This window comes from Rhineura floridana, chromosome 3, assembly GCF_030035675.1.
Source record: "Rhineura floridana isolate rRhiFlo1 chromosome 3, rRhiFlo1.hap2, whole genome shotgun sequence".
NCBI classification, from domain to species: domain Eukaryota; kingdom Metazoa; phylum Chordata; class Lepidosauria; order Squamata; family Rhineuridae; genus Rhineura; species Rhineura floridana.
The window spans coordinates 121,551,026-121,578,730 of record NC_084482.1 but is presented as its reverse complement, the minus strand read 5'-3'; the positions used below and the strand labels follow the sequence as shown (position 1 = coordinate 121,578,730).

General features: G+C 42.7%; 1 protein-coding gene across 1 annotated transcript; it reads right to left on the bottom strand.

The window, feature by feature from the left end:
- Positions 1 to 864: 864 nt before the first annotated feature.
- LOC133380387 (glutamate dehydrogenase, mitochondrial-like) lies at positions 865 to 23,084 on the bottom strand. The gene is made up of 12 exons (XM_061617549.1): positions 22,504 to 23,084; positions 19,746 to 19,826; positions 18,837 to 18,892; positions 17,863 to 17,926; positions 16,592 to 16,686; positions 16,135 to 16,314; positions 7,749 to 7,886; positions 7,317 to 7,454; positions 2,757 to 2,837; positions 2,306 to 2,521; positions 1,540 to 1,602; positions 865 to 1,312 (listed from the first exon to the last, which is right to left on the bottom strand). Exons 1-12 carry the CDS (start codon positions 22,949 to 22,951, stop codon positions 1,196 to 1,198), a joined length of 1,677 nt encoding a protein of 558 aa, XP_061473533.1. The 5' UTR covers positions 22,952 to 23,084; the 3' UTR covers positions 865 to 1,195.
- Between the last annotated feature and the right edge of the window lie 4,621 nt (positions 23,085 to 27,705).

The following is a 27,705-nucleotide window of genomic DNA, read 5'->3' as shown; positions in this document are numbered from 1 at the left end:
TTTTGAGTAAACAGTCTCATAGATGCTGCCACTGAAGACACCACAGTCACACAACAGGTATACTGATGCTCATATATACAAGGCTAAGCTCTTACCCAGAGCTTTGGGCGCCAGCACATAGACCCCGTACCAAGACCTCTTCAATCCTTCAAAAGTCATTAAGACAAAAATGCAATGAGATGTTCTTTGTCAGCATGTGGGGACGGACACAAGCTACAATCAAAGATGTGACTGATGTTGGAGCTGTGCTAGAAGTGAGCAAGGAAAAGCAATTTTGATTTTTCTACTGAGATTCAGACAACAGGAAGTAGCAAGATAGGCTCAGCATCTTGTATCAAGCAACAATATGCAGGGATAACAATCAGGCCACAATACAGTATAGCCACGCACTGGTTACTGCTAACATATTCTTTAAAAACAACAACACCCTACTATGACTCAGGTGACAGTCAGCCTTTAGTGTAGCTATGAGGAAAAAAGCTTAAAATACTAGGATGTGAAGGGCACACCATGACTAGCATGCAATGCAGAGAACAGAGACTACAGGTGTGGTTTATATATTGTGGCATTTAGATAGAGTATATGGGGTGTATAGTGCAGGGAATGCATACTAGGACAAAAACGTGCAACAAAACCTGTGCTGGAAGTCAGAAAACCATATTTATGGCAGGGAGAAGTAAAGTAGATTCACTTGTAATGATGGTTCTCATCTGCAAGAGCAGACAAGACAGTACCATCACCACAGTTCAAGAAACAATTAAGGGTTTGGGACAAATGTTAGGATAGCTACATTATGAACATAACCCTGAAACAAGGAGATCAGAGCATTCCAAGTACACAGTAAAGGAAAACCACACACACACACAAGATGACAATGAACTCTAATAAATGCTTAATTTGAAAAGTTATACTGTACAATTCAGCAATGCAACAGCATCCATGAACTGCTGGCACCATCTATAGGTCTAAAAAAAGAACATATTTCCAAACAAATATGGCTTACAACTGGGCATCAAGGAAATTGGGAACAGGACAAGAGGAATAAGATACAAATAAAAGGGGAAGTTTCTAGAACTTCACAGCAACACTCAGGCCTCCTTTTTCACTGTGATGTTCTATCTTTTTTAAGGTAACACATGCTTTTTAAATCTTCAGCCAACAGACAGGAGGCCATCAGGCAGGCAGGCAGGCAGTCTCAACAAGTGAAACTTGACTCACTGTAAACCTTAAAGACCTTTTCAATGGCACAAATGTAGGCAGCAGTTCTTTGGTCCAAGCCTAGGTTGTACCTCGTGGCTGCACCCATGATTTGCTAGAGAAGATAAAACACAAATAGAAATGAGTATGTCCCTGGAACCTTGTCCTAAGCCAAAATTTCAAAAGTGGTGGTTACAAGGAATCTGTGCCATTGCAGTAATGAGGACTGGACTTCTATGTTACACAAGCATACAGAAGGATATTGGAGAAGTATCTATGTGATAGTGAGAGTGTAACCTGGGATCCTAAAAAAACAGAAGAGTTGAGTGAATAGACACCTACCTTGGCTGACCGTTCCATGGTGAAAGCTAGTCCTGAGTGTACAATATCCTTCTCTGAGGCACCCTATAAGAACAAAACAAGCCTGAGAAAGATGCAGTACATTTCCTATGAATATTTACATATGGTTATGACTCTCCTATAGCTGAGTAATTTTTACAGTAAAGTGGACAGAAGTTGGACCTGGACTGTGAACCATGAAATTCACAGCACAAGTCATTATCAGCATAACTTACCTCACAATGTTGCAAGAATAAAATAAGATAACCCCATGTACACAGTCCTCTTGAACTTCTGGAGGATGGGTGATAAATAAATTGAATGTTGTGCATCCTTCTCAACAAGAAGCTGTTGGACCCTAAACAAAGCTTCAGCCACTAGCTCCTCGTAAACCCTTTCTGATAACTACTCTAGTGTTTTTGAGCACTTTATAGAACCACACAAGGCTTCATGCCTTTCTGGATGTTGTTGAGCTGGATCAAAGCTGAAGTGAATGCAAACCATGGCAAGTATATTCTCCTGAAGACTTAAGAGGGCATTCTACCTCACAGATAAATCTTAGGGTGTCTTTTACAGAATAGCCTGGCCAGGGTCTGTTCTATCTCCTATGCATCCAAGGCATGCTGTGTCGAGTCTGGCTCCAGGCAGGAATGAAATTATACCATGTAGCCTCTCAAGAAAGTAATAGAGAGGCCTAAAGGTTCTTCCACCCAGGGCCTGTACTGAAGGAAAAGAAAGACAGAGACTGAGTGCACTTAAGGATACTTACGGACACCCTGGCCTGGAATTCTGGCGTGGGCACAATAGGGATGTTTCCAGTATCTTGCCCAAACTTTCTTTCCAGACTTTGCTGCACTGACATCAGCAAATGGTAGTTAGAGTCACGCTCATATTTGAAGGTGAGGCGCCCATAACTGACATGGTTCAGGTTCTTCAGCCACTCAAAGAAAGAGACTATCACACCACCTGCATTTATGTACAAATCCTGCCCAAAAGAAACAAGTGGCTGTTACAGACTACTCCACAAATTTCTACCTTCATAATACGGCACAGCTCAGTCAAGCTTGTTTACATAATTGTACTGCAAAAAGCTTGCCCAATGCCGCTCCAAGGGAGAGGACGCTACAGAGGAGAATGCTCAATAGTGACAGCTTAGCCAGAGACAAGGATCAAGGCATGAAATAGAGCAACAGTGGAGTCAAGAGATGTGTCAGACATACCGGGAGGACAAGGATCTTTCTCTGCAGGAAGATGTCATGGGCTTCTGGAGTTGTAGGGCCATTGGCACCTTCAGCAATAATCTGTGAGGTGGAAAAAGATAACAGGAAGCATAAGAAAAACCACCTAAAAGACAGACAAGGCTCAAGCAATCAACTTGCCAAAGTATTTTTTTGTGGAGAACGGAAATAAGGCTGTAATTTACTACAGTTCAAGAGCCCTCTAGGGGCTAAGGGAAATTTATATACAGAAGATTGCACTCAACTACCTATTTAAAATGGAGGAGTGTTATGAAGAATGCTAAGCCCAATATACCCACCTCTATCCTAAACTGGGAGATCATGTAGGACCCACATACTGTATCTCCTATGACTATGGGGCCACATTTTCACTAGCTATAATCTGCTGCCACTTGTGTTCTGCAGCACAAGTAAGAACCCAAAGAATTTAGCAACCAATACTAGGATATTCAGACATCATATTTTCTTTTCTCATACAGATTGGGCAGGGCCTAACCTTTTACTCTATTATTGCATAATATTGCAAACAATACTGAGATGAGGAACAAGATAAATAACAATAAAGGCTGTTTTGCATGTTCCTCCCCCACCCACCCCCAGAACTAAAGAATCCCACCACATTACTCCTGTTGGGCGGAAGGGTGGGATATAAATCAAATAATAAATAAAAAATAAACATTACTCATTCCATCTGTAACGAAAGTTCCATGGGTTTCCAGTTCTAGTCCTGGCAGCTCCTGGTAGATTGCCTCAGGAGTCTCCAGAAAAAATGGCCTGTGATCTGTTGTCTAGGGATACTTTCATACAGGGAAGCCTGTCAATTATAAATCTCAAAACAGTATGAGTTTTCTTCTGAAGCCACCAGGTGGGGTGGAGCCACTAAATTAGCTTTGAAGCAGGTGGATCACTGTTGTCACTAGGAAGGACAGAGGCAATGCCACTGGGAAGTCAGCATGGTGCAAACACACCAGTGGACCTAAGCCGATGCTTCTGCTGGTGCATTTGCACCATGCCAATGTCCCTGCTACATTGCCCCTCTCCCTCTTAGTAAACCACAGCAATCTATCTGCCAGGAAGCTGGTGTAGCTGCTCTGCCCTACCCAATGAGCCACTTCTGTTAGGAAGTTTACTCAATATACCAAGAGTGAATTTGATCAGTTAACCACTATCCAGTGACCACATGGCCATATATTTGTAGCATGTTTAATAAATGCATATAAGCACATAAGCTCTATTATGGTCCTATACTGGGCAGATCTCCTCCTCTTCGGATACGCACCTTAACGTGGTGAGGGGGTTTGAGCGTGTTGAAGAAGCTCAGAGCAAAGCTGTCAGGAGTCTCGACCAAGTGGCTAGACTCCTAGCAGGGGCACCCAAGGCAGAATGGTCAAAGCTGAAACACCAGACTAAGATGCATCCAAACTCAGAGGAAGGCAATGGTAAACCACCTCTGAATATCTCTTACCACGAAACCCTATGAACAGAGTATCCAAAATGCAACACGAGATAGTGCTGGAAGATGAGACCCCCAGGTCAGAAGGCACTCACCGAGCTACTGGGGAAGAACAAAGGACAAGTACGAGTAGCGCTGTGACTAATGACGCAGCAGGGTCAAAGCCGAAAGAAAGCCCAGACGCTGACATACACAGATGCGAAAGGAGAGTCCGGAGTTGTACGACGCACACAATAGGAACATGGAATGTGAGAAGCATGAACCAGGGAAAGTTAGAAATTGTCAAGCAAGAAATGGAACACATCAACATTACAATACTTGGCGTGAGCAAACTAAAATGGACAGGAATGTGACATTTCCAATCAGGCAACTACAAAATATTTTATGCATGAAATGAGAAATTAAGAAGAAATGGGGTTGCTTTAATAGTGAGAAGTGATGTAGCAAGAGCAATTAGGAGCTACAACGCAAGGTCTGAGCGAGTTATATCAATGAGATTAAATGGGAAACCTAACAACATAACCATCATCCAAGTCTATGCTCCGACGGCAAATGCAGAAGAAGAGGAATTGGAGAGATTTTACGCAGAAGTACAGGAAGAATTGATCACACACCAAAACAAGATGTGCTGATAATCATGGGGGACTGGAATGCAAAAGGAGGGAACAGAGAAGAACTAGGAATTGTGGGGAAATGGGGCTTAGGAGATAGAAACGAAGCAGGAGAAAGACTTACTGAATTCTGTGAAGCCAATAATTTGTTTCTTGCGAACAAATTTTTTGAACAACCGAAAAGATGACTGTACACGTGGACATCACCAAATGGCCAATATAGGAATCAAATTGATTATATAATTGGTAACAGAAGATGGAGAAGTTCCATACTTTCTGCAAAAACAAGACCAGGAGCAGACTGTGGTACAGATCATGAACTGGTTGTATCGAAAATCAGAGTAAAGCTAAAGAAGACCAACAAAGCAATCATAATGCCAAAATACAATTTAAATAACATCCCAGAAGCATATAAAGATCAAATAAGGAACAGGTTTGAGGCTTTAAACTTAGTTGACAGAGAACCAGAAGAACTATGGAATGAAGTCAGGGACATTATCAGAGAAGAATGCAAAAAGACAATACCTCTAGCTAACAAGAGAGAAAGGCCCCAATGGATGACTGAAGAAACTCTTCAAATGGTTAAAGAGAGAAGGAAAGCAAAAGCAAAAGGCGATAGAAACACATTCAGAACCCTAAATGCAACAATACAGCGACTAGTACGTAGGGACAAAGAGAACTATTACAATAGTTACTGTATAGAACTAGAAGAGGACAACAAAAAGGGTAGAACAAGAGCCCTGTTCCAAAAGATTAGGGAAATCAAAGGGAAATTTAAACCAAGAGTAGGGATGTTGAATAATCCACAGGGAAACACACTGACTGACCAAGATGAAATAAAAGGAAGATGGAAGCAATACACTGAAGAACTCTATAAAAGAGATGCCAGGATGACAGATTCATTCATGGAGGAACCATGTGATGAACCAGAAATTTTAGAATGTGAGGTGAAAGCTGCTGTTAAAATACTTGGAAGAAACAAATCACCAGGAACAGATGGCATACCAATAGAGTTGCTACAAGCTACTGAGACTGAATCTGTCCAAAGTTTGACAAAAATCTGTCAAGAAACATGGAAAACTAAACAATGGCCCACAGACTGGAAGCGTTACATATACATCCCAATTCCAAAGAAAGGGGATCCCAGGGAATGCAGTAATTATCGAACTATTGCCTTAATATCCCATGCAAGTAAAGTAATGCTCAAGATTCTACAACAAAGGCTCTTGCCATATATGGAGCGAGAAATGCCAGACGTCCAAGCTGGATTTAGAAAGGGAAGAGGTACCAGAGTTCATATCGCAAACATATGTTGGATAATGGAACAGACCAAGGAATTTCAGAAGGAAATCACCCTGTGCTTTATAGATTACACCAAAGCCTTTGACTGTGTAGATCATGAAAAACTATGGAATGCTTTAAAAGAAATGGGGTGCCATAGCATCTGATTGTCCTGATGTGCAATCTATACTCTATACTGATTCTATACGCTGGACAAGAGGCTACTGTGAAGGGGGTGTGAAAACTGGAGGGAGAAATATCAATAATTTAAGATATGCAGACGATACCATACTACTAGCAGAAACCAGTAATGATTTGAAACGAATGCTGATGAAAGTTAAAGAAGAAAGTACAAAAGCAGGACTACAGCTGAATGTCAAAAAGACTAAAGTAATGACAACAGAAGATTTATGCAACTTTACAGTTGACAATGAAGACATTGAACTTGTCAAGGATTATCAATACCTTGGCACAGTCATTAACCAAAATGGAGACAATAGTCAAGAAATCAGAAGGAGGCTAGGACTGGGGAGGGCAGCTGTGAGAGAACTAGAAAAGGTCCTCAAATGTAAAGATTATCACTGAACACTAAAGTCAGGATCATTCAGACCATGGTATTTCCGATCTCTATGTATGGATGTGAAAGTTGGACAGTGAAAAAAGCGGATAAGAGAAAAATCAACTCGTTTGAAATGTAGTGTTGGAGAAGAGCTTTGCGTATACCATGGACTGCAAAAAAGACCAATAATTGGATGTTAGAACAAATTAAAACAGAACTATCACTAGAAGCTAAAATGATGAAACTGAGGTTATAATACTTTGGACACATCATGAGAAGACATGAGTCATTAGAAAAGATAATAATGCTTGGAAAAACAGAAGGGAGTAGAAAAAGAGGAAGGCCAAACAAGAGATGGATTGATTCCATAAAGGAAGCCACAGACCTGAACTTACAAGATCTGAACAGGGTGGTTCATGACAGATGTTCTTGGAGGTCACTGATTCATAGGATCGCCATAAGTCATAGTAAACTTGGAGGCACATAACAACAACAACAGGGCAGATCTAGGCAATGTGAAAGAGCCTTAAATCAGCTGCTGCTGCACACCAAATTTTGTTAAAAAAACAGCAGTTCCTCTTTTCCTTTGAACAGATTTTGAGTTATGCAAAAAAAGCAATACCCCCTGTAAATGCTACCTTTGCGTTGACATGCTGAGCATTCTCCTTTGTAAGCTGTTTCTCAATAGCAGCTGGGATGAGGATATCACAAGGCACTTCAAGGGCACTGCCTTCAAGTTTCTTTGCTTTCGGAAAGCCAACTATAGTACCATGTTCCTAGAACGATAAACATAGTTCATCTTACCTAGCCTGAAATCCAAGGCAAATAGATGTGCAAGTGTTTCCCTACAGTACAACGTGGCTCTTTCCCTGGCTGAAGCAGATCCTCCACTGGCATTGGAGGGCAGCCCCACATCTGGTTACTGCTAGGCCTTATAACCAATGAGGCACTATTATATGGGAGAAATCATACTGACCTTTAAGGGCTATTTATTCAGTATTTTTTTTGAGAGAGATAAAACACTCAACAACACCTCCACATAGATCATGTCCCTAAGTAATTGAACATACCTGCTTATAGTCTTGTAGCTCCTTAGGGTCAATCCCATCATTGTTGTAGATGGCACCATCTAGCTCCCCAACACATATGCAGCGTGCTCCATAACGACGCAGATACCGCATGCAGTGCAGACCCACATTGCCAAACCCCTGAAGACAGAATCAGGAAGCACGGAGCAGATTTTCAGGCAGCAAGAATAATTTATTTATTTATTTATTACTCAATTTATTAGTCGCCCATCTGGCTGGTTAACCAGCCACTCTGGGCGACGTACACAATAAAACGATACATTAAACATTAAAATTTAAAAACCTAACAATAAAAACTTAATCCATCCCAAAAGCTTTCCTGAAGAGCCAAGTCTTCAGAGTCCGGCAGAAAGTCATCTCAGAGGGGGCATGACGGAGATCATTTGGGAGAGAATTCCATAGGGTGGGGGCCACTATTGAGAAGGCCCTCTCTCTAGTCCTCACCAGTCTTGCTGTTTTTACCGGTGGGATCAAGAGAAGGTCCTCTGAGGCTGATCTTGTTGAGCGGCAACCCTGACGATGCTGGAGGCGCTCCTTCAGATAGACTGGGCCAAAACCGTATAGGGTTTTAAAGGTCAGAACCAACACCTTGAATTGGGTTCGGTAAGCAACCGGTAACCAGTACAACTCCTTTAACACAGGAGTGATGTGATCTTGCTGGCGGCTGCCTGTAATCAGACGAGCCGCTGCATTCTGTACCAGTTGCAGCTTCCGGACCGTTTTCAAGGGTAACCCCACGTAGAGCGCATTACAGTAGTCTAGGCGAGAGGTGACCAGGGCATGTACCACCGGTGGGAGTAGATGGATAGGAAGGTAGGGGCGCAGCCTCTGTATCAGATGGAGTTGATACAGCGCCATCCGGCTCACAGCCGAGACTTGAGCCTCCATGGACAGCTGGGAGTCCAAAATGACCCCCAGGCTGCGGACCTGGTCTTTCAGGGGCAAACGTACCCCATTGAGCACCAGGTCCACATCCCCCAACCTTTTCTTATCTCCCACAAACAGTACCTCAGTTTTATCTGGATTCAGCTTCAGCTTATTCCTTCCCATCCAGCCACTCACCGACTCCAGGCATTTGGACAGGGTTTCTACAGCCAACCTTGGTGAAGATTTGAATGAGAGATAGAGCTACGTGTCATCTGCATACTGATGACACTGCAGCCCAAATCTCCTGATGATTGCCCCCAGCAGCTTTATATAGATGTTAAATAGCATCAGGGAGAAGATAGAACCCTGTGGCACCCCACAAGTGAGAGGCCACGGATCTGAAACCTTCTCCTCCAATGCTACTCTTTGGTACCTACCAGAGAGGAAGGAATGGAACCACTGCCATACAGTGCTCCCTATACACAATCCCCTCAGGTGGTCCAAGAGGATAGCGTGGTCAACGGTATCAAAAGCCGCTGAGAGATCAAGGAGGACAAGGAAGGTGCATTCGCCCCTATCCCATGCCCTCCTCATATCATCCACCAAGGCGACCAAGGCTGTTTCAGTCCCATGTCCAGGCCTGAAGCCCGATTGAAATGGATCTAGATAATCCGCTTCTTCCAAGTGTGCTTGCAACTGTTTTGCCACCACCCGTTCAGCCGCCTTGCCTAAGAATGGTAAATTTGAGACTGGGCGAAAGTTGTTCAGATCTTGAGGATCCAAGGAGGGCTTTTTTAAGATTGGTTTTATTATTGCCTCCTTGAGTGCTGATGACATTACTCCCTCTTGAAGTGATGTATTTACCACCATCTTGATCCTCTCACCCAGTCTCTCTTTACAGCTCATAATGAGCCATGATGGGCAGGGATCGAGTAAGCAGGTGGTTGGCTTTAAGGTTGAAAGCACCTTGTCCACTTCCTCGGATGGAAGAAGCTGAAACCGATCCCATAACACCGGAGCTTTACTGGTCACCTCTGGCTCACTCACTGTGTCCACAGCGTACGGTATAGCACTCTTAATACGATCGATTTTCTCCGCAAAGTGCTTAGCAAACTCGTCACAGGAGACCTTATCATGTTCCATTGGTTCCGGAGCAACTGGACCGACCAGGCTTCGGACCACTTGGAACAGTCTCCTGGGACAGCACTCTGCAGATGCAATAGAGGCAGCAAAAAAATCTTTCTTTGTTGCCCTTATTGCCACATGATAGGCTGTTGCAACCGCTCTAACATGTGTTCGGTCATCTTCAGAGCGAGATTTCCGCCACAGGCACTCTAGCTGTCTCACCTCCCGCTTCAGAACTCGCAACTGTGAGGTAAACCACGGTGCCATCTGAGCTCTATTTCGGGGGAGAGGGCATTTTGGAGCCACCTGGTCTAATGCTCCGGCGATTACACACTAATCCTGACCAATATGAACTGCCTCTCATTGGACATCTAAGAGCTCATTCGGCTGTAAAGGGAGATTTAAGTTGTATCTCTACAATATTGACACACATTCTTCCAGGCAGAACTGGCTACTTTGAAAGGTAACCATGACACTCTTAGGAAGGAATAGCGCAGGCTAGAAAGTATGGTGTATGTTATTGTGCTTTACAATATTTTATATTCATCCTATCCAGATGTCATTAACGAACTCTTTTGGTTTACTATAATTGTGTGCTAAGAGCTGTGTGGTTAACACGAAGGAACTGGTGGTGGCCGGGGGGGGGGGGGAGAGGAATGATCAGTGTTTGGATACTGAGTGTACATAAGCAGCAATCCCCCCCTCCTTACATAAGGCCTTTGCAATTGAGGACATCACTGCCAGAGTTCTGTAGAGAATAAAGCAGCTTTTCCCAACCTGGTGGTGTTCAGATACTTTAGATTACTACTCCCATCATCTCCAGTCAACACTGTTCTGCTGGCTGGAGCTGTAGTCCAAAACATCTGGAGGGAGTGGCTCGGAGAAGGCTGACACAAAGCCAAGACCAAGAGGCCTAAGTGGAGCCTGAGGAACCTGCTTGTACCTCAGAGCATTTGGGGTCACAAAGGGGTAATACCCAGGAGAAAATAACTGGAAGCTCCTTTGTACTAAAAACAGGAGTGTTAGGGTTGGCCTAATAGTAGGGGGGAAATGATTATCCTTCCACCAAATTGACCATTTAAAAAGAGCAGCTCTGAATTGCTCAGAAAGGTTTTTCCTTTGTCCCAGGAGAGGACAGTATTTTCCTTTTTTCTATTAGTGTTTACAGGAGTAAGGGCCCATATCTAAATCACTTGTATCATTTAACATCTTAACTAACTGTCCCTTCACCAAAGTATCAGTTGTTTGAGCGAACTTTCCAAAGGAAAAATCCATAGGCACAGCAAAAATCAAACATGACAACTGTGATAGAGTCTTTCCCTAGGGCAGCCTTTCCCAACCAGTGTGCCTCCAGATGTTGTTGGACCACAACTCCCATCAGCCTCAGCCAGCATTGCCAATGGTCAGGAAAGATGGGAATTGTGGTCCAACAACATCTGGAGGCACACTGGTTGGGAAAGGCTGCCCTAGGGGAATAGCAATGGTCAAGGCAACAGGCAAACACACTGCATAATCCATTCTAGTTTAGCTTAACTGCCAAGAATAAATAGGAGGAAGATGATTACAGACGGGAAGGCATACACAGTAGCTGACTTCTTCCCCTTGGAGCAACCGTTCATCACTGTTTAGCTCCTAACTCATCTGCACACACACACACACATGATTACTTTGAGGAAAACTGAAACATGATTTATTGGACAATGAAAAACAATTCACAAAGACAACATTCCCCAAAGACTAGAGGGCTTCCCCTCTCAGTTTAATTTTCTTGGTAAGTTAATTAAAACAAAGAAAGTATTCTTCAGGGGAATGCTCAGCAAACTTAATTCAATAGAGGTGACTTAAAAACAATTCTTGGTACAAGCTCAGCTTTTTCAACATGATGGAAGGATTGCTTAGTGGACAAACATATTTCTCTTGGGCTGAAGGAAACTGGCAAGCTGAAATCTTAAAAACGTACACAAGGAAATGTATTAGAAATTCTGATGAAAAGCTGGTATCCAAAGGAGTCTCCCTCCTCAAGCAAAATGTTACTCTTGTTCAGTTAATCATGCTACACCCAGCAACAAAAAGAATTATGTGGAGTCCAGAAGGGTAGCTGTGTTATCCTGTTGCAGCAGAAAGAATTCTATGACACATTAAAAACATGGTATAGTGATCAGATGTTTGTCTAGGATCAAGGAGGCCCATGTTCAAATCTTCTCCTCAGGTGGCCATAAAGCATCTTGGGTGACCCCTGGCTAACTGCTCGTTTTCAGCCTAACTTCATATAGAGTTGTTGTTAGGATAAAATAGAGGGAATGATGTCACCCTGTGCTCCTTGGCAGAAAGGCAGGGTACAACTGTAGTAATTTGTGGCATAAGCTTTCCTAGGCCGCAACTCACTTTGTGAGTGGTATAGTCACCCAACCAGCTTGCACCCTGAATTACTTTTGCAGTGAACTAGCCTTTCCCAGGATTTTGCTGAGTCCAAACTTCACATTGGCCACACTTTCATGTAACACTGGCCACAAACCATAGTTTGGCAAATTAGCCTGTGCACAAGCAGTCCCTGCTTTGTTCGTTACTTTCTAGAGCAGGAAAAGAAACCATAATGTGACCAGTTTAGGGCTATGTGCGAGCCTGCACTTGTGGTTCATTTCTCACAAACCAACCACAAGCAGGAAGCTAAGAACAAAGCTCTGCAACAGCATGCAGGTTTTGCACAGGTTAATTTGCCTAACTGGGGCTTATGGCCAGCATTACAGGCAAACGTGACCAGAGTCAAGTTTGCTGATGAAATCCAATTTGGCAGTTTCACATTAGAGTGTCCCTCTGAAATTTGTTCACACAAGTATGGTAACCTCTACGTTTTCTCCAGTAGTGCTAAGGAAACCTTTTCAGTCAGAGGGTCACATCTCCTTCTGGGACCACATGCCAGTGGTGGGTGGAGGCAGAAGCAAAAGTCAGGAGAGCAATCAATGTGAATTTCACCTCTGTAGAGCAGATTCATTTCTTCACACTCACACATCCCTCTCTATCTTCCATCCAAGCAAACAAGAAACATTATTAGAGTTCAAGGACACATTAAGGAATATACCTTCCTCGTCCTCCTGGACCTCTCAGCAGCGTTCGATACCGTTGACCACGGTATCCTTCTAGATCGCCTGGAGGGATTAGGAATAGAAGGCATTGTTCTACGGTGGCTCCATTCCTATCTTTCAGACAGGCACCAACGGGTGGCATTGGGGGATGAAGTTTCAGACCCTTGGCCGCATAATTGTGGAGTCCCACAGGGTTCTATCCTCTCCCCCATGCTATTCAACATCTATGTAAAGCCGCTGGGGGCCATCATCAGGAGATTTGGGCTGCAGTGTCACCAATATGCGGATGACACTCAGCTCTATCTCTCGTTTAAATCCTCACCAGAGTTGGCTGTAAACACCGTGTCCAAGTGCCTGGAAGCCATAAGTGGATGGATGGAAAGGAATAGGCTGAAACTAAACCCCGATAAGACCGAGGTGTTACTCGTGGGAGACAAGAGAAGGTTAGGAGATATTGACCTGGTGTTCAATGGGGTAAGACTACCCCTGAAAGACCAGGTCCGCAGCCTTGGGGTCATTCTTGACTCCCAGCTGTCCATGGAGGCTCAAATTTCGGCAGTGAGCCGGGCAGCTTGGTATCAATTACATCTAATACAGAGGCTGCAACCCTACCTTCCTATCCATCTGATCCCACGGGTGATACATGCCCTGGTCTCCTCCCGCTTAGACTACTGTAATGCGCTCTATGTGGGGTTAGCCTTGAAAATGGTCCGGAAATTACAGCTGACACAGAATGCAGCTGCACGTTTGATTAAAAACAGCTGTCGCCGTGATCATATTACTCCGGTGTTAATAGATCTACACTGGCTGCCAGTTGTTTACTGGGCCCAATTCAAGGTGTTGGTGTTGACCTTTAAAGCCCTATATGGTTTCGGCCCAGTTTATCTGAAGGAGCGCCTCCAGCGTCACCAATTATGCCGCCCGACGAGATCAGCCATACAAGACCTTCTCTCGGTCCCACCAGTTAAGATAGCTAGGCTGGTGCGGACCAGAGAGAGGGCATTTTCGATTGTGGCCCCCACCCTCTGGAATTCCCTTCCTTTCGATCTTCGCCATGCCCCCTCCCTGATAGGTTTCCGCTGGGCCTTGAAGACCTGGCTGTTCAGGCAGGCCTACGGGATCTCTGGGGTAGATTAGCTTTTAATGCTGTTATTAACTGGAAGGGTGGTGTTTAGATTAATTATTGATTGTGGTCCTCATTGGTTTTTATATTGTATTTTACTGTGTTATGTACGTCGACTAGAGTGGCCGTTCATTCGGCCAGATAGGCGACTCATAAATACAATTTTATTATTATTATCCCAGCCAGGCAAAAACATTAAAGGAAAGTGCAAAGCAGAGTGGGTGAGGAGTGTGGCTCAGGAGGGTGTGTGGCCTGGGGAGTGTTCCAAAGGTGAGATAAGAGAGGCCTGGAGGGATGCTCTTGTCTCCCAGGCTTGAGACATCCCATCCCTGTGCTACAGAATGTCCTGAGATACAAAGAAACCTCAACAGTTAATGTTCTATTTGAGTCCTTTGCCCTCTTGTAGAGAGACAAACCTGTTTGACTTATGTGAATGGCACTGTTGGCAGATGCCAGTGCATATTATGTTAGAAGATATGCAGATGAATGAGTCCTTAACCCATTTTTAAGCAACCAGGAGCAGGTTGCTTATTTACACTTCCTATTGGACCACAAATTCCCACTGTTAATGTTATGTTAACCACGATGGCTAACGCTCGCCAAGATCCCCGCTTACCTCAGGTTTCAAAATCAGGGTTTTATAAATAGCAGCATATGAAACAAGGTGTTATGCTATATGAAGCATACTAAATTTACTCAACAGCACCCATGCTCTCTCATCTCTATTCCCTTTGAGGAAGGTCCTCCAGTTTTCACCAAAAGTTTCCCCTCATTTATCTTTGCAAATGCCTTGCCTTATTGTCACTACCCAGTAGTAATGACAAGCTGGAGTTCCATTTTTTTTCTTTCAAAGACAAACAGGTGTGCACATCTGTTATCAAGCAGGGGTGTAGTAGTCCAGGGTCTTGGGGGGGGGGTCTTAGACCCCTTATTTTGGGGGGAGCAGGATCTCTATGTCTCCAGCATCCAACGAGACAATCAGCATGAATAGGGAATGTGTTAGTCACTGAGAAGAGTCTAACATGCTTCCTCGTCCTTGAGTAAAAGGAGGAGAGTCGACCACTGAGAAGACTCTTCTCAGTAACATTTTCCTCTTTCATGCTGATTGGCTCCTAGGGACATCTGTTGTTGTAGGAAAAGGCATGATCTTTTTCCTAACTGAGCAACAATAAAAAGGGAGGGGTGTGTGGCTGGGACTATCATGAAGGGACCCTACACTTCTGAATTTGCCACTACACTACTGGTTATCAGCAACCAATGAAAGAAAAGAAGTTAAAATGCCCTTCTGGAAACAGTAACTACAACAACATTAGAAGAGGAGTAAAATCAAGTTCTCTTCTATATCCATACATCAGACCCTTGCATTTAAAAAATGACCAATTCCTCTAACTTTTAATAATAATTTGAAGTACAGAACCACCATGATACAGTTGACAAACAGTTGGACTTTGATCCAGAAGACTTGACCACAGGCAGATCACTTTCTGTCAGCCTCGCTCCCCCATGTTTACATATTTTTATTAATGTTTAAAACACTGACAGTAGAATACATAAAACAATTTGATCAAACATTTGAGAAATACGAGATAATTTATTCTGAAAAAGTGCTGCCCAACTTCTCTCTTCCTAGACTCATAGTCCAGAGATAGATAACACTAAAATCTACCCACCCCTTCTGAAATTTCCCTTATCTTTTTTAGCCACTCAGCAAGTGTAGCAATCAAAACCTGCTGCCAATGGTGACACAACCATCTTCAAAGCAGTAACCAAATTTGTTACTACTTTTCTTAGATTTCCCGGAAAACTGTCAGCAAAATCACCAAACACAATCACCAAGGAGTACATGGGACCATAACATGTAACCTTTTGTTTTAGTTCCTCAACTGTAATTGGCACCTGCAGAGACCTAACTCACAGGATTGTTATGAGAGTAAATACAGTAAAAATCACCAGCACTTCAGCAAGACTGAATTAGTCTCACACTTACCTGGATGCCCCCTACTCACAATTCCAAATTTGGATGGCACCAGTTTTCAGCACAGAGCTGGGGAAAAAAATTCCTAAGTATCAGCCTCAATTTTAGACACAGATCATGAATCAGCTGGGATTTTCTCAATCCTGAAATGCTTGTGATTCTATCAATATTACAACAACCCAGTTCTGCGTTTACCTGCAATACAAATGTTTTGCCAGTGAAGCCAGTTTTGAGGCCAATGAGATCCATGTACGGTGTGCTGTTGATGTAGTTTTCAATTCCATGTAAAATTCCACGGCCTGTGGCTGAGACTCGTCCATGGATTCCTCCTTGACTGATGGGCTTCCCTGTCACACAAGCATGGGAATTGATATCCTACAATTCCAAACATGAGTCAGCAGATGACAGGATTGTTTCATCTTGAGCATTTACTATACAGAAGACCAGACAGCTTGACTACGCCCACTCCAGAAGCTCATGTAGTCAGACAATCCAAAAGGAGAAGATAATTTAAAATGCTAAACAGAACCAAGTCTTTAGCATCAGATCACACCAAACTTTTTCAGAAAGATAGTAACCAAGCTGCAGCGATATTGCCTCCTTTTAGAAAGCAGCAGCATGCTAAACATTTTATACAAAGAATAAACATTACCCTGTATCCAAGAGTGTTTGAGTAAGTATCAGCGATCCAGGACATCTCCCTTTCTCCTGTACTGATGTCAGGAGCAGCTACATCAATTCCAGGACCTGCCAGGGACAGTAGATCTGTCAAATCTTCTTCCTCTCACACATTAAACAAATTTAGAGAATTCAGTTTTTTCATAGGTTCATTCCAGCCAAAAATGTTGCCAGAGAGAATGCCGGCCTTTGAAATCTGTAGAGGCCTAAAACATATAGGAGTTCTGTGCTTTATATCAATACATTTCAGCAGAGGGCATTGCTGACCCTTCCCAAACTTCATACAGAACCCCAAATACATTAGGACACAGCACACATGTTACAAAAATTACATAGCCTAATTATACAACCCTTTAGCCTATGATATATTTCTCTTTTGTCTATCAGTACTAAACAAATTGTCCAGGTCTGGCTTACTCCCAAGTAATTAACTATTTGCAATCTTTCCATAGTTTGGGCCACTATGTTTTAGAACTTAACAATGGGGGCTAGTAAGACATGGATGAGTATATTCTGCACTGGAAAAAATGTACAAAATTAGTAGAATTATGTGATCTGCAACAATTAAGCAAACTGAGTTGCATGATTTTGTTCATTTTGCAACATTTTCTCTGTTTAACCTACTCATGGGTAGAGGCAAAAATATTTAAGAGGCACCGAAGCCCCACTGGAAGTCTTACTCAGTCACACCTTTGACTTCTAAGATTTCACTAGGCATTTGCTAAATTTTTAAGCCTGTATTCACAGGTCACATCCACACCATACATTTAAAGCATATTTACAGCACTTTAACCATCATGGCTTCCCCCAAAGAATCCTGGGAACTGTAGTTTACCCCTCACAGAGCTGTAATTCCTAGCACCATTAACAAAATACTGTTCCCAGGACTCTTTGGGAGAAGCCATGTGCTTTAAATGTATGTGTAAATGTGACTATATGGACTAATTTTTTTAAAAAAATGAAAGGATATTTATAGGAACCTGAATCCACAAGCAAGGCCAAATCCTGTGCTTTTTGTGTTCTTGTACAGAATCATAGCATACATATACCGTTGGTGAAAGGATGGGATTCTCCAGATTTTAATGTGCATTTTAGCTAACCTTGGATAATATGGCTCACACTTGCCCTGCAGAGATGGCAAGCACTAACCTAGTCAATTTGTCTCCTTTTGCCAATGGGACAGCCTGTAAGCCAACCATTTTTTATACAATCCTGCCAGAAAAAGTGCAAAGGAGAGACCCTCACCTATAAATCCTTTCTTGGCCAATTCTATCGTGAATTGTCTTGTTATTTTCTCCAGTTCATTCTCCTGCATAAGAACATCAACATCCATCTGTTACTATAGGATCTTGCAGGGAGTGCCAACAGATCCGAGATATAGATCTATGGCATTCAGGCTAGATTAGGCTTTTTTTAAAAAAAGAGGAACGCTGCATCCTGATGAGACAGAAATCTTCAACGATATTTTGCCCAGAGACACTTCAAGGGTTTGCACACCTAGTGCTGAAGAGTCCAGTTGTCCTCAGATGGGGCTCTCCATTTTGTATGCAACTATTAAAATGCTCATTCCTCCCCACTTCACCTTTACAATGACTCACCACCCACCCACTGTCCTGTAATGGGCATAATGTACCAGCTCCAGTCCTGCAACTGTTCTTTATTATCTGTTTGGCTAAACAACTGATAATCAAAAATTGGTGTATGACATCTTCCTTCCCTTTCCCTCACCCCAGATAAGTTTGCTTGGGTTTTTTTGCAGCCATTGAGCAAGGAATATTCATTAAAAAAAATCCTGCTCGACACTGAGGGCTAGCTTGCAGATTACAAAAAGCATCCATGTGATGTTCTCCGATTATTCCTGGAATAATTCATGGGGAAGATTGCAGCATGTGAACTGAGTTCCCCCCATCCACCCAATGCATAGCCACAGATTCTCCGCAGCAATTCTGTAACTGCAGTAGTTGAAAACTGACCATCATGATCACAGGAAGTACCACTGGGAAGCTGTGGCTGTATCTGGGGCAGCTTGAATTCTCAATATAAATTTGAATCTCAAGGGTCAGCTGGAGCACATAACACAATGTTCTATTTAATGTGTGAATCAGGCTTTAGATATGCTCACATCTGAAGAATAGTTATTTACTAAACTTCTCAAATACCTGCAAACAGGCAATGTGTGTATCCCCTACAAAGTGAAAAAGTAAAGGATATACACTTACTGAATAATTCCTTGGATCAATAGTCACACCAGCCTTAGCACCACCAAAAGGAACATCTGAAAAATACCAGACAGACGTCAGAGGCCGGCCATCTCACCTCCTTGTTCCTAATCTAGCCATACAGACATAGGGTGAGAGCAACTGTTTTAAGAACTACTGAGACTATAGCTCAATGGTAGATGCATGCAATCAGTCACGGGTTCATTCTCCATTTTTAAAAATGGTCAAGTATCTGATGATAGGAAAGACCTCTGCCTATACCTAGATTGCTCTTTCAGTTAGAGTACATAGTACTGAGCTACCTGGAGAAATAAACTTGACCTGGTATAAGGCAGCTTCCTAATTCATGTGGACTACAGGCTTGATAAAATGGGTAATGGAGAAAAGTGAAAGATACAGAGCCAGGAGGCAAGTTCCTCCCACATCCCAATCTTTGATCCATTTCATTATGTCCTGTTATCATCTCCACTCTATCAAGTCAATTCCATTGTGCACTTTAAGCACATACTACAATGTGCTTCTAAAACTGTTGGTCCAGACATATTCTAGAGTGGGCCACACAATAAAGAACTTTTTTTACTTTCACTGGGCTGACAGCACACCATTATTGTTACATGGCCCCTTTAAAAGATAGGCTCCCTCCCTCCCAAAATATATGCAAAAATTCTATTCAAATACATACAGCCTATTTATGTTAACATTAAAAACGCAAAATAACATATAAAGTTGTTCAGTGTCAGCCAATGTGATATTCTTGCAATTTCTACTGTAGAGGGGTCTCTCAGCATACTGCGTTTCTGAAATGTGCACCAACCCTTCTGAATATCGCATCAGTAGGTTATTTCAGTAGTGCTACCTCCTGGCCTGTTGAGCTCATCCTAATATTTTCCCCATATAGTGCTAACTTACCTACCACTGCACATTTGTATGTCATCAAAGCAGCCAAGGCTTTTACTTCATCAACACTAACTGCACTGCTGTAACGAATCCCTGGGGAAAGACAGAGAAACAAAAGGCATGCAGTAGTCAGTGAATATTCAACAAAAATGTATCCATTTGTTTTTATTTACAATCCTTCCCACCTACTCCAGTTCTTAAGGACTCTGAGCAGCGCATATAAAAACATACCATTTTCTGTTCATGGTGGGCTCTGAATCTCCATCAATAGATAAGAGACTGTTGTGTTGGTATAATCACTTTGGAAAGATGACATCCTGTTAGTATAAGGCAACTCAGGCTGTGGTAACTTCTGAGTCATCTGAAGACAGATACTTGTTCCAGCCACAGATCACCATATCACAAAAGAAAAAAAAAAACCTGCAGAAGCATCTAGATGGACTTATCTGATCTAAAGTCACCCAAGTATGCACATTATTCCACTACCCTTTTGTGGCACACCGAGGGTTAATGAGGGAACTGATGGATAATATAACAAAAAGTGGGTGGGACAGGGAGATTGGTCTAATTTAATGTATATTAGTGGACAGATTCTTCCCTACTACTATTTTTAATTCCCCCCCCTATTTGCCAGCTAGCAAAACACTCATATCTTATGGTGTAGAGGTTTACAAACTAATCTCTAACTCTGGGTATATTTGTAATTATTTTGAGCTGATAAGACAGAAAGTATTATATATATTCCAATTTTCTCCAAACCGTCCGTCCACCCCCTCCCCCGGCTTCCAAATGTCTGGAGTTCTAGTTTTCAATACAGAGATCAGCTTTCGTTAAGTTCTTTTTTCAAAACAACTCACCACTTTCTGATTGGATTATAAAAGAGCCATTTGTCTTCTGGACAGTGCTAATGATCACAGGCTAGAAAGTACAGCCTATCAGATAGTAGTGCCTGTATACTGAGCTAGATGGTAGTATTAACCAAATAAGAGAAAAGAAGCAGGGTGCACACCATATTTCAAAGGAGTTCAACTCTTGCTACTACTCTACCACCCTCATTTCATTACAGGCCAGGAATGAGAAAGCCAACTGCCTGTGCTGGGAAACAACCAATTAAGAAAATATAAAATGTATTTATTAAAAATGCTTTCATACTGTTTTTTCTGGCAGCTCAAAGCAGATGACAATAAAAAACATGGATCAGAAACTATTATACAGAATATAAAACAAGTGTCAATGTTAACCATCATAGGTTAAAACAGCAACAGAAAAAGAGGCCAGTTCAACCAAAGATTTGTCAAGAGGCAGATTTTGCAACCTCTCTGGTAGAAAGACAGCTTTTCTAAACTCTTCAGGGAGTTTCTATAGTTTTGAAGCCAAAAGTGAGAAGGCTCCTTCCAGCTGTTACTATCACAACCTACCATAAGGATGGAAAGGACAACAAAACTTGTTGACTAGTTGCTTATTTATTATTTGGAGGATTTATAACCCACACTTTAATACATTTCCAGGTTACAAAAAGTTAAAGTCACAATAAAGTTAATCTGAGCCTCCAGAAAAGTAGCCATGTTATCTTTCTATTGTAACAAAAAGTCTTACGGCACCTTAAAGAACACATTTTATTAGTCCATGGAAGGTTATGCAATAATGAAATCTGTCAGTCTTCAAGGTGCCATGGGACTCTTTATTGTCACAAGTTCAACTGGTGAGAAAGCTCAAGCAGCAGGCTTGGCATTTAAACCTTCATAGGGTATCAAGTCTTTAAGATAAGGAGTCCAATAACAAAGAAAAGCTAGGAACACAAGGAAGTACGTTGTGTGAAGTAGAAGGAAAGGCAGCCACCAACTGAGAGAAAGTCCTGGCTTGCTTTAGGAAAGGTGGCTCTTGGAAAGTCAGTGAATTGACATTAGGGATGTTTACAGGGTGCGGGGGAGGGGTCTACTAGAGAGGATATAGCTTTGGGCCTAGGGCAAGGATTGAAAAGGAGGCTGTTAGATGTGTGGACATGCTATAAGTACACCCATCATTTCTCATCCTTCGCTTGCCTTGCAACTCACTCCTCCTCATCCCATCTAAGAAGTCATGATGATATTAGGCTTCCTAAGAAAAGAAGAGCTACTACTGTATATGACACTTCTGAAATGGGGAAACATTTCTGGTTTGCCTCATCCTGCAACTATTCCCAACATTCACGTGTGGAATCTTGTGCAACTGCTGCCACAAGAGGTAAAAGCAAAGCTGCACAGCTTGTACCCAAACCAAATTCAGTTCACCAGTGATGCCTGTGGCCTGCCAGGTGCTTGATCAACCCCTCTACTGTTTTTGCAGTCCCACCCTTTTGTGGCTGTTGTGCTTGATATAACACATCCAGCAGATAATTTTCTCTGCTTTTAACAAATTCTAGAGTGGTAGCCTACTAGCCTGCTAAATGAAAAACACACAAATAGTCTTGTGACACCTTAAAGATGCACATATTTGTTGTGGCATAAGCGTTTGTAGAGAAAAGTCCACTTCATCAGATACAGGATAACTGGAGGCAACATTTCATGTATTTAATGAAGTGGGCTGCGGCCCACAAAAGCCCCTACAGCAATAACTGTGTAATTTCACTCAGAATTAAGTTCCATTGTCTTCAGTGAGGCTTTCTCCTAGTAAACGCGGTTGGGATTTCAGCCTTTAGACTTTCAAATGCCACTAGATTCGTTTGTAGCATGTTTAGTTTTAAAACCTCTGCCAGCAGACGTAATGCGGAAAATGTTCCCTGCAGGCTCACCCCCTTTGCAAGGCATGCGGTGCTGGCTGTGTTGGGCCCGGCAGCCCCTGATCACTTCCCAGCTGCCACAATCCCTACGGATAGGGAAGGCCACTTCCAGAACGTGGCCGCAGCTCTGGATCGCTTTGAGGATCCCGCGAACCCGTTGCACCCGCTCATTCTCGTCCTTGGGAGTGCGGAGCCGGTTCACCAGCTCCTTCTCGACTACTCGCGTCGCCCGGTCGCAGAATATCTCGACCATGCCCAGGAAGCTGGGCTCTCCATCCTCCGTCCCAGTGTGCTTCCACCTTTGTGGCAACAGCGCTTTCCCTCTGGGGGCGGCTTCTTGGGGTTGCCATGGAAACACGGCCTGGTGTCCTCGGAGCCCCGCTTGGGGCTGCAGCCACAAACAATCTAGCACTGAGGCCGGTTCCAAAGACGGGACCCGCACCCTCAACAACCACCGCATTTCAAATACGGGAAGTGAGAGAGCGCCACCGTTTCCACCAGCCCGAAAAAACCACACAAATACGCTACTGCCTGAGCAGAAGGAAAAAGCAATCTAAACGGCGGTTCTACATGAATACAAGTTACGGGCGGGACGTCGAATAGATTGTTTCTCATTGGATAGGAGCTTCCCCAATGGGAAAGAAAGCGGGGAGATGAGGTCGTGGTCATTGGAGGAGAAAAGGAGAGAGCTGTGAAAAGGGTGGGACATGCTCAGGTTTAGAAGAAGGTGTTGAAATGCGGGTGTTATTGAAGTGACTGTTTGCTGGAGGGATGGGGGATACTGTGATGCAACATAATTAAATGTAGCCCAGAGTTCAATGCTGGAGAAAACCCTTTCGATTATTGAGCAGATGAAGGCGTAGGTATGCGCAGACTCCCCATTTCTCTGCTGTTTCTCAAAACCATGATGGCTACTACATCTATTTTAGAAAATAGAAGTTGAAATGAGAGGCCTCAGAATATCTGGGGTTCTCAATAGTTGTCTTCGTTTATTACATTCTTCATGCAATTTTGCACAGGCTGGAAAGTGGAAGGACAATCTCTAGGCTTTCCTGATTTATCCATGTTCTAAAAGTAGGATGAGTAGCCAGTGTGGTGTAGTGGTTAGAGTGTTGGACTTGGACCTCGGAGACCAGGGTTTGAGCCATGAAGCTGACTGGGTGACCTTGGGCCAGTCACTGCCTCTCAGCTTCAGAGGAAGGCAATGGTAAACCCCCTCTGAATGCTGCTTACCATGAAAACCCTATTCATGGGGTCGCCATAAGTCGGAATCAACTTGAAGGCAGTCCATTTCCATTTTCAAAAGTAGGATTGTTATCAATTTTATTTTCTTGTTTACTTACTTGCATAAACGACATCTTATTTCTCCTGTGTAACTGACAGAAATGTATCTCTGTGGTGCATGGCCCTTTTCCCAGGGTCACAGCCTTTGCTGGCTCTGCTTTGTACCCTCTGTGTTTGGCTGGAATGTGTCTTTGAACTCTGATAATGTTTCTTGCTTGCCTGGATTGAGTATATAGAGAGGCATGTTAAGTGTGTGTAGAAACTATCATACTATACAAAAATAAAATGCACATTTTGCATACCACTGGCATGTGGCCTCTGGAAAATTGCCCAGAAGGTAATGCGGCTCTCTAGCTGAAAAGTGTTTCCTCAGTCAATTCCTCTGCTGAGATCAGAATTTCCCAAGTTGTTCACTTATCTGAAAGTACTGAAACCACAGAGGTACTCATCCCAGTTGTATGTTACAATAGGCACTCCACTGTCTGTGGTTGGTGAGCTGATATAGGAACATATGCCTCAGTCTAGATGCTAAATTAATCGCTCTTTGCTTTTTGTCTGTTACTTATCGAAGATGGATCATCTCTCTCTTTTTAATAACAATCCCAATTTTTAATAGGGGCCCTCAGTAGTGAACATGGGTATGTTGATTATATGTGTGATGTAAAGACATGTGTGCAAATTAGCTAACTTTGCTCTTGACAAACTGCATGTGTAGAAATATTGTCTTGTGAACCTTGAGCCTTGCCCCAGCCAAGTGACCTTGCAACCTCTCCAGAGTACAGTGTAAATGAGTAGGGGGGGGGACACTAGCAATGTACAGATGCTAAGTATGTAGTTTGCTATATGAATGCATGAAAGTCCCCCCCCAAATGCAGAAGTATTACATTATGCATTTAGGGAGGAAACTTTGACAACTATTTTATGTATCCAGGTCAGCACTCTTAATTTTTCTTTGTCCTGTGTACTAATACTAGTGCATTTTGCATACATACACAGTTCCTTTCTTCTACAACTATTGAACTGCTATTTTTAGAATTATTTTTTATGTTCAGTCTTGCACTTGCATCCCTGGTGTTTATGAAATGATATTTTGAAATCTGGCAACCAGATCACTTATTGCTGTATTGGTGCCACTTAGGGAGGGGTGGAATAATCCCCTCTTATATTTCAGACCATATGTTCCTCTATCTCTGATCAGCTCACTGACTCAGTTGGAGTGCCTATTGTTATGTACAACTGTGGGCCATCCAAGAACACCAAAGGCATAAATCCCTTAACTTTGGGAAAAGCCTATCTTTCCTTTGTTGTCAAAGGCATGGTCTATTGCAAATTGGGAAATGCATAGGCTATCTTCATATAGAGAACTGGGAGTGAATGGGGATTGTTGACAAAGCAAGACATTTCTCAAAGAGGCTGGGTACCTCTGTGGTTTCAGTATTTTCAGAAAAGTGAACACCTTGGAAAATTCAGATCTCGGCAGAGGAAAAAAAGAGATTATTGACAGAAAATTACAACATGCTCACAGAGCTAGGAATATAAATTGTTATTGCAGTGCTATTTAATGCCACCTAGGCTCAATAAGATATAAAAAGTTACATGATTTATTTATTTATAGTCTGGGGCTCAACCCAACAAAGTTACATGATTTCAGTGTTGGAAGTATTTAGCTATTAATGCAAATTTACTTTGTATGTGATGGGATTATCAAGCAGCATATGACTACTGGAAGCAAACTATATCTGCTGCATCATAATTCAAAAGAACATGCATGAGATTTAAACCCTTTGTTAACACTATTCACTTGGGTACAGGATGGTGTCCAAAGGTAATGAAATCTTTAACTACAAACGTATTGATTGCAGCAAAAACTGCATGGGCACATAAGTGGAAAAGCCCACAACCTCCAACTGTATGGGAATGATTATTGAAATGCCTAGATCTTGCAGAGATGAACTAATTAACTGACATGATATATAGAAGGTGGGGCAGCAATCAAGCAATAACAAAAGATTGTTATTATTGTTGTTGTTGTTATTTATTACATTTCTATCCCACCCTTCCTCCCTGAAGGAGCCCAGGGCAGTAAGCACTAAAACACTAAAAATGTCTTTAAAAATCCCCCCCCCGAAATCTTAAAAACATTTTAAAAGTAAAACATATTTAAAAAATCTTTTAAAAATGTTTAAAAGCATATTCAAAAGCAATTCTAAAACAGACACAGATTGGGATAAGGTCTCTACTTAAAAGGCTTGTTGAAAGAGGAAGGTCTTCAATACGCACCAAGAAGATAACAGGGATGGTGCCTATCTAATATTTAAGGGGAGGGAATTCCAAAGGGTAGGTACCACAATACTAAAGGTCTACTTCCTATGTTGTATGGAATGCATCTCCTGATTATATGGTATCTGCAGGAGGCCCTAGCCTCCAGAGCGCAGTGATCAACTGGGTATATAAGGGGTAAGAAGACAATATTTCAGGTATCCTGGTGCCAAGCTGTGTAGGGCTTTGTGCACCAAAACCAGCACCTTGAACTTGGCCTAACAGCTCATGGGCAGCCAGTGCAATTCTTTCAGCAGCAGGGCGACATGTTGGCAGTATCCTGCCCCAGTGAGCAGTTGCGCCACCACATCTTGCACCACATGCAGCTTCTAGATGAAAAATTAAAGTATTGGAAGAAATATTATGGAAATTAACAAATTGAGAGAGGAATTTATTTGATAATTGCTGAAATTTGTGGTATGGATAACATGGAACTTGTTTAAAAATATTTTAAAACATTGTTGTATTTATGAAGAGGCACTTTAAAGAAATAATGGCAGGAAATGCTCTGAAAACATATTGCTGTTTGCAATTTAACTATGAGTGTAACCAACACCAGGCTGCTGCTGGACTTTGCTGAATCTTGGTCTCCTACTCTAAAAACTTTTTGCCCCCTCAGCTGAAATGATGGTGCCTCCATGTACCATGGGAGTTGTCCTGGGGTGTTCCACAGGGTTCTATCTTGTTCCCACACAGTATTTAACATCTATATGAAGCCACTGGGAGCTGTCATCAGGTGATTTGGAGTGAGTGTCATCAATATGCAGATGATACCCAACTCTCTCTGTTCCATCTGAATCTGGAGAGACAGCTGAGGTGCTAGACCAGTGCTTGGAGTAGTGATGGGCTGGATGTGGGTCAATACATTGAGGCTAAATCCTGAAAAGACAGACATGTGGAGTGTCTTGAGTTCTCATGCCTGGGAGTTCTGGATGTGGTTGCACTCCCCTTGAAGGAGCAGGTCTGCAGTTTGAGGGTACTCCTGGATCCAACACTGTTGCTGGAGGTTCAGGTGGCCTCAGTGCCTAGCAATGCCTTTTCCCAGCTCCAGCTGGTTTGCCAGCTTTGCTCTCTTTTGGACAGAGAAGACTTGGCCACAGTGCTCCATGCTCTGGTAACTTCCAGAGTGGATTATTGCAATGTGCCCTACATGGGGCTGCCCTTGAAGACAACAAGGACACTTCAACTGGTCCAAAATGCATAAGGCAGATTACTGGCTGGGGTTCCCTTTAGATTATTATTATTATTATTATTATAAATTTATTTATACCCTCCCTTTCAGCCAAAGGCCCGCAAGGCTGCTTACAAAGAAAAATAAACACAAGTATAAAAATACATCAATTTACAAAAATTAAACAAAATAACAAATAACATTATTAAAAAAAAAAATGTCCAGGAAAGAAACACAGAATAAATTACATACATCCACCCCTGCCCTGCCTTGGGACAGATGGGTACGGGTTTCCCCAGGCATGACATCTTCAGCCAGGCAGGAGAAATAGGAACAGAGGCAAACATAGTGCCCCATCCAGGCTCTTTGACGCCAGGAGCATGGAGCAAAGGATGGAGAGTCCGCGGGCTAGGGCAGGGCACGCCCATCTTCCCGTGCGG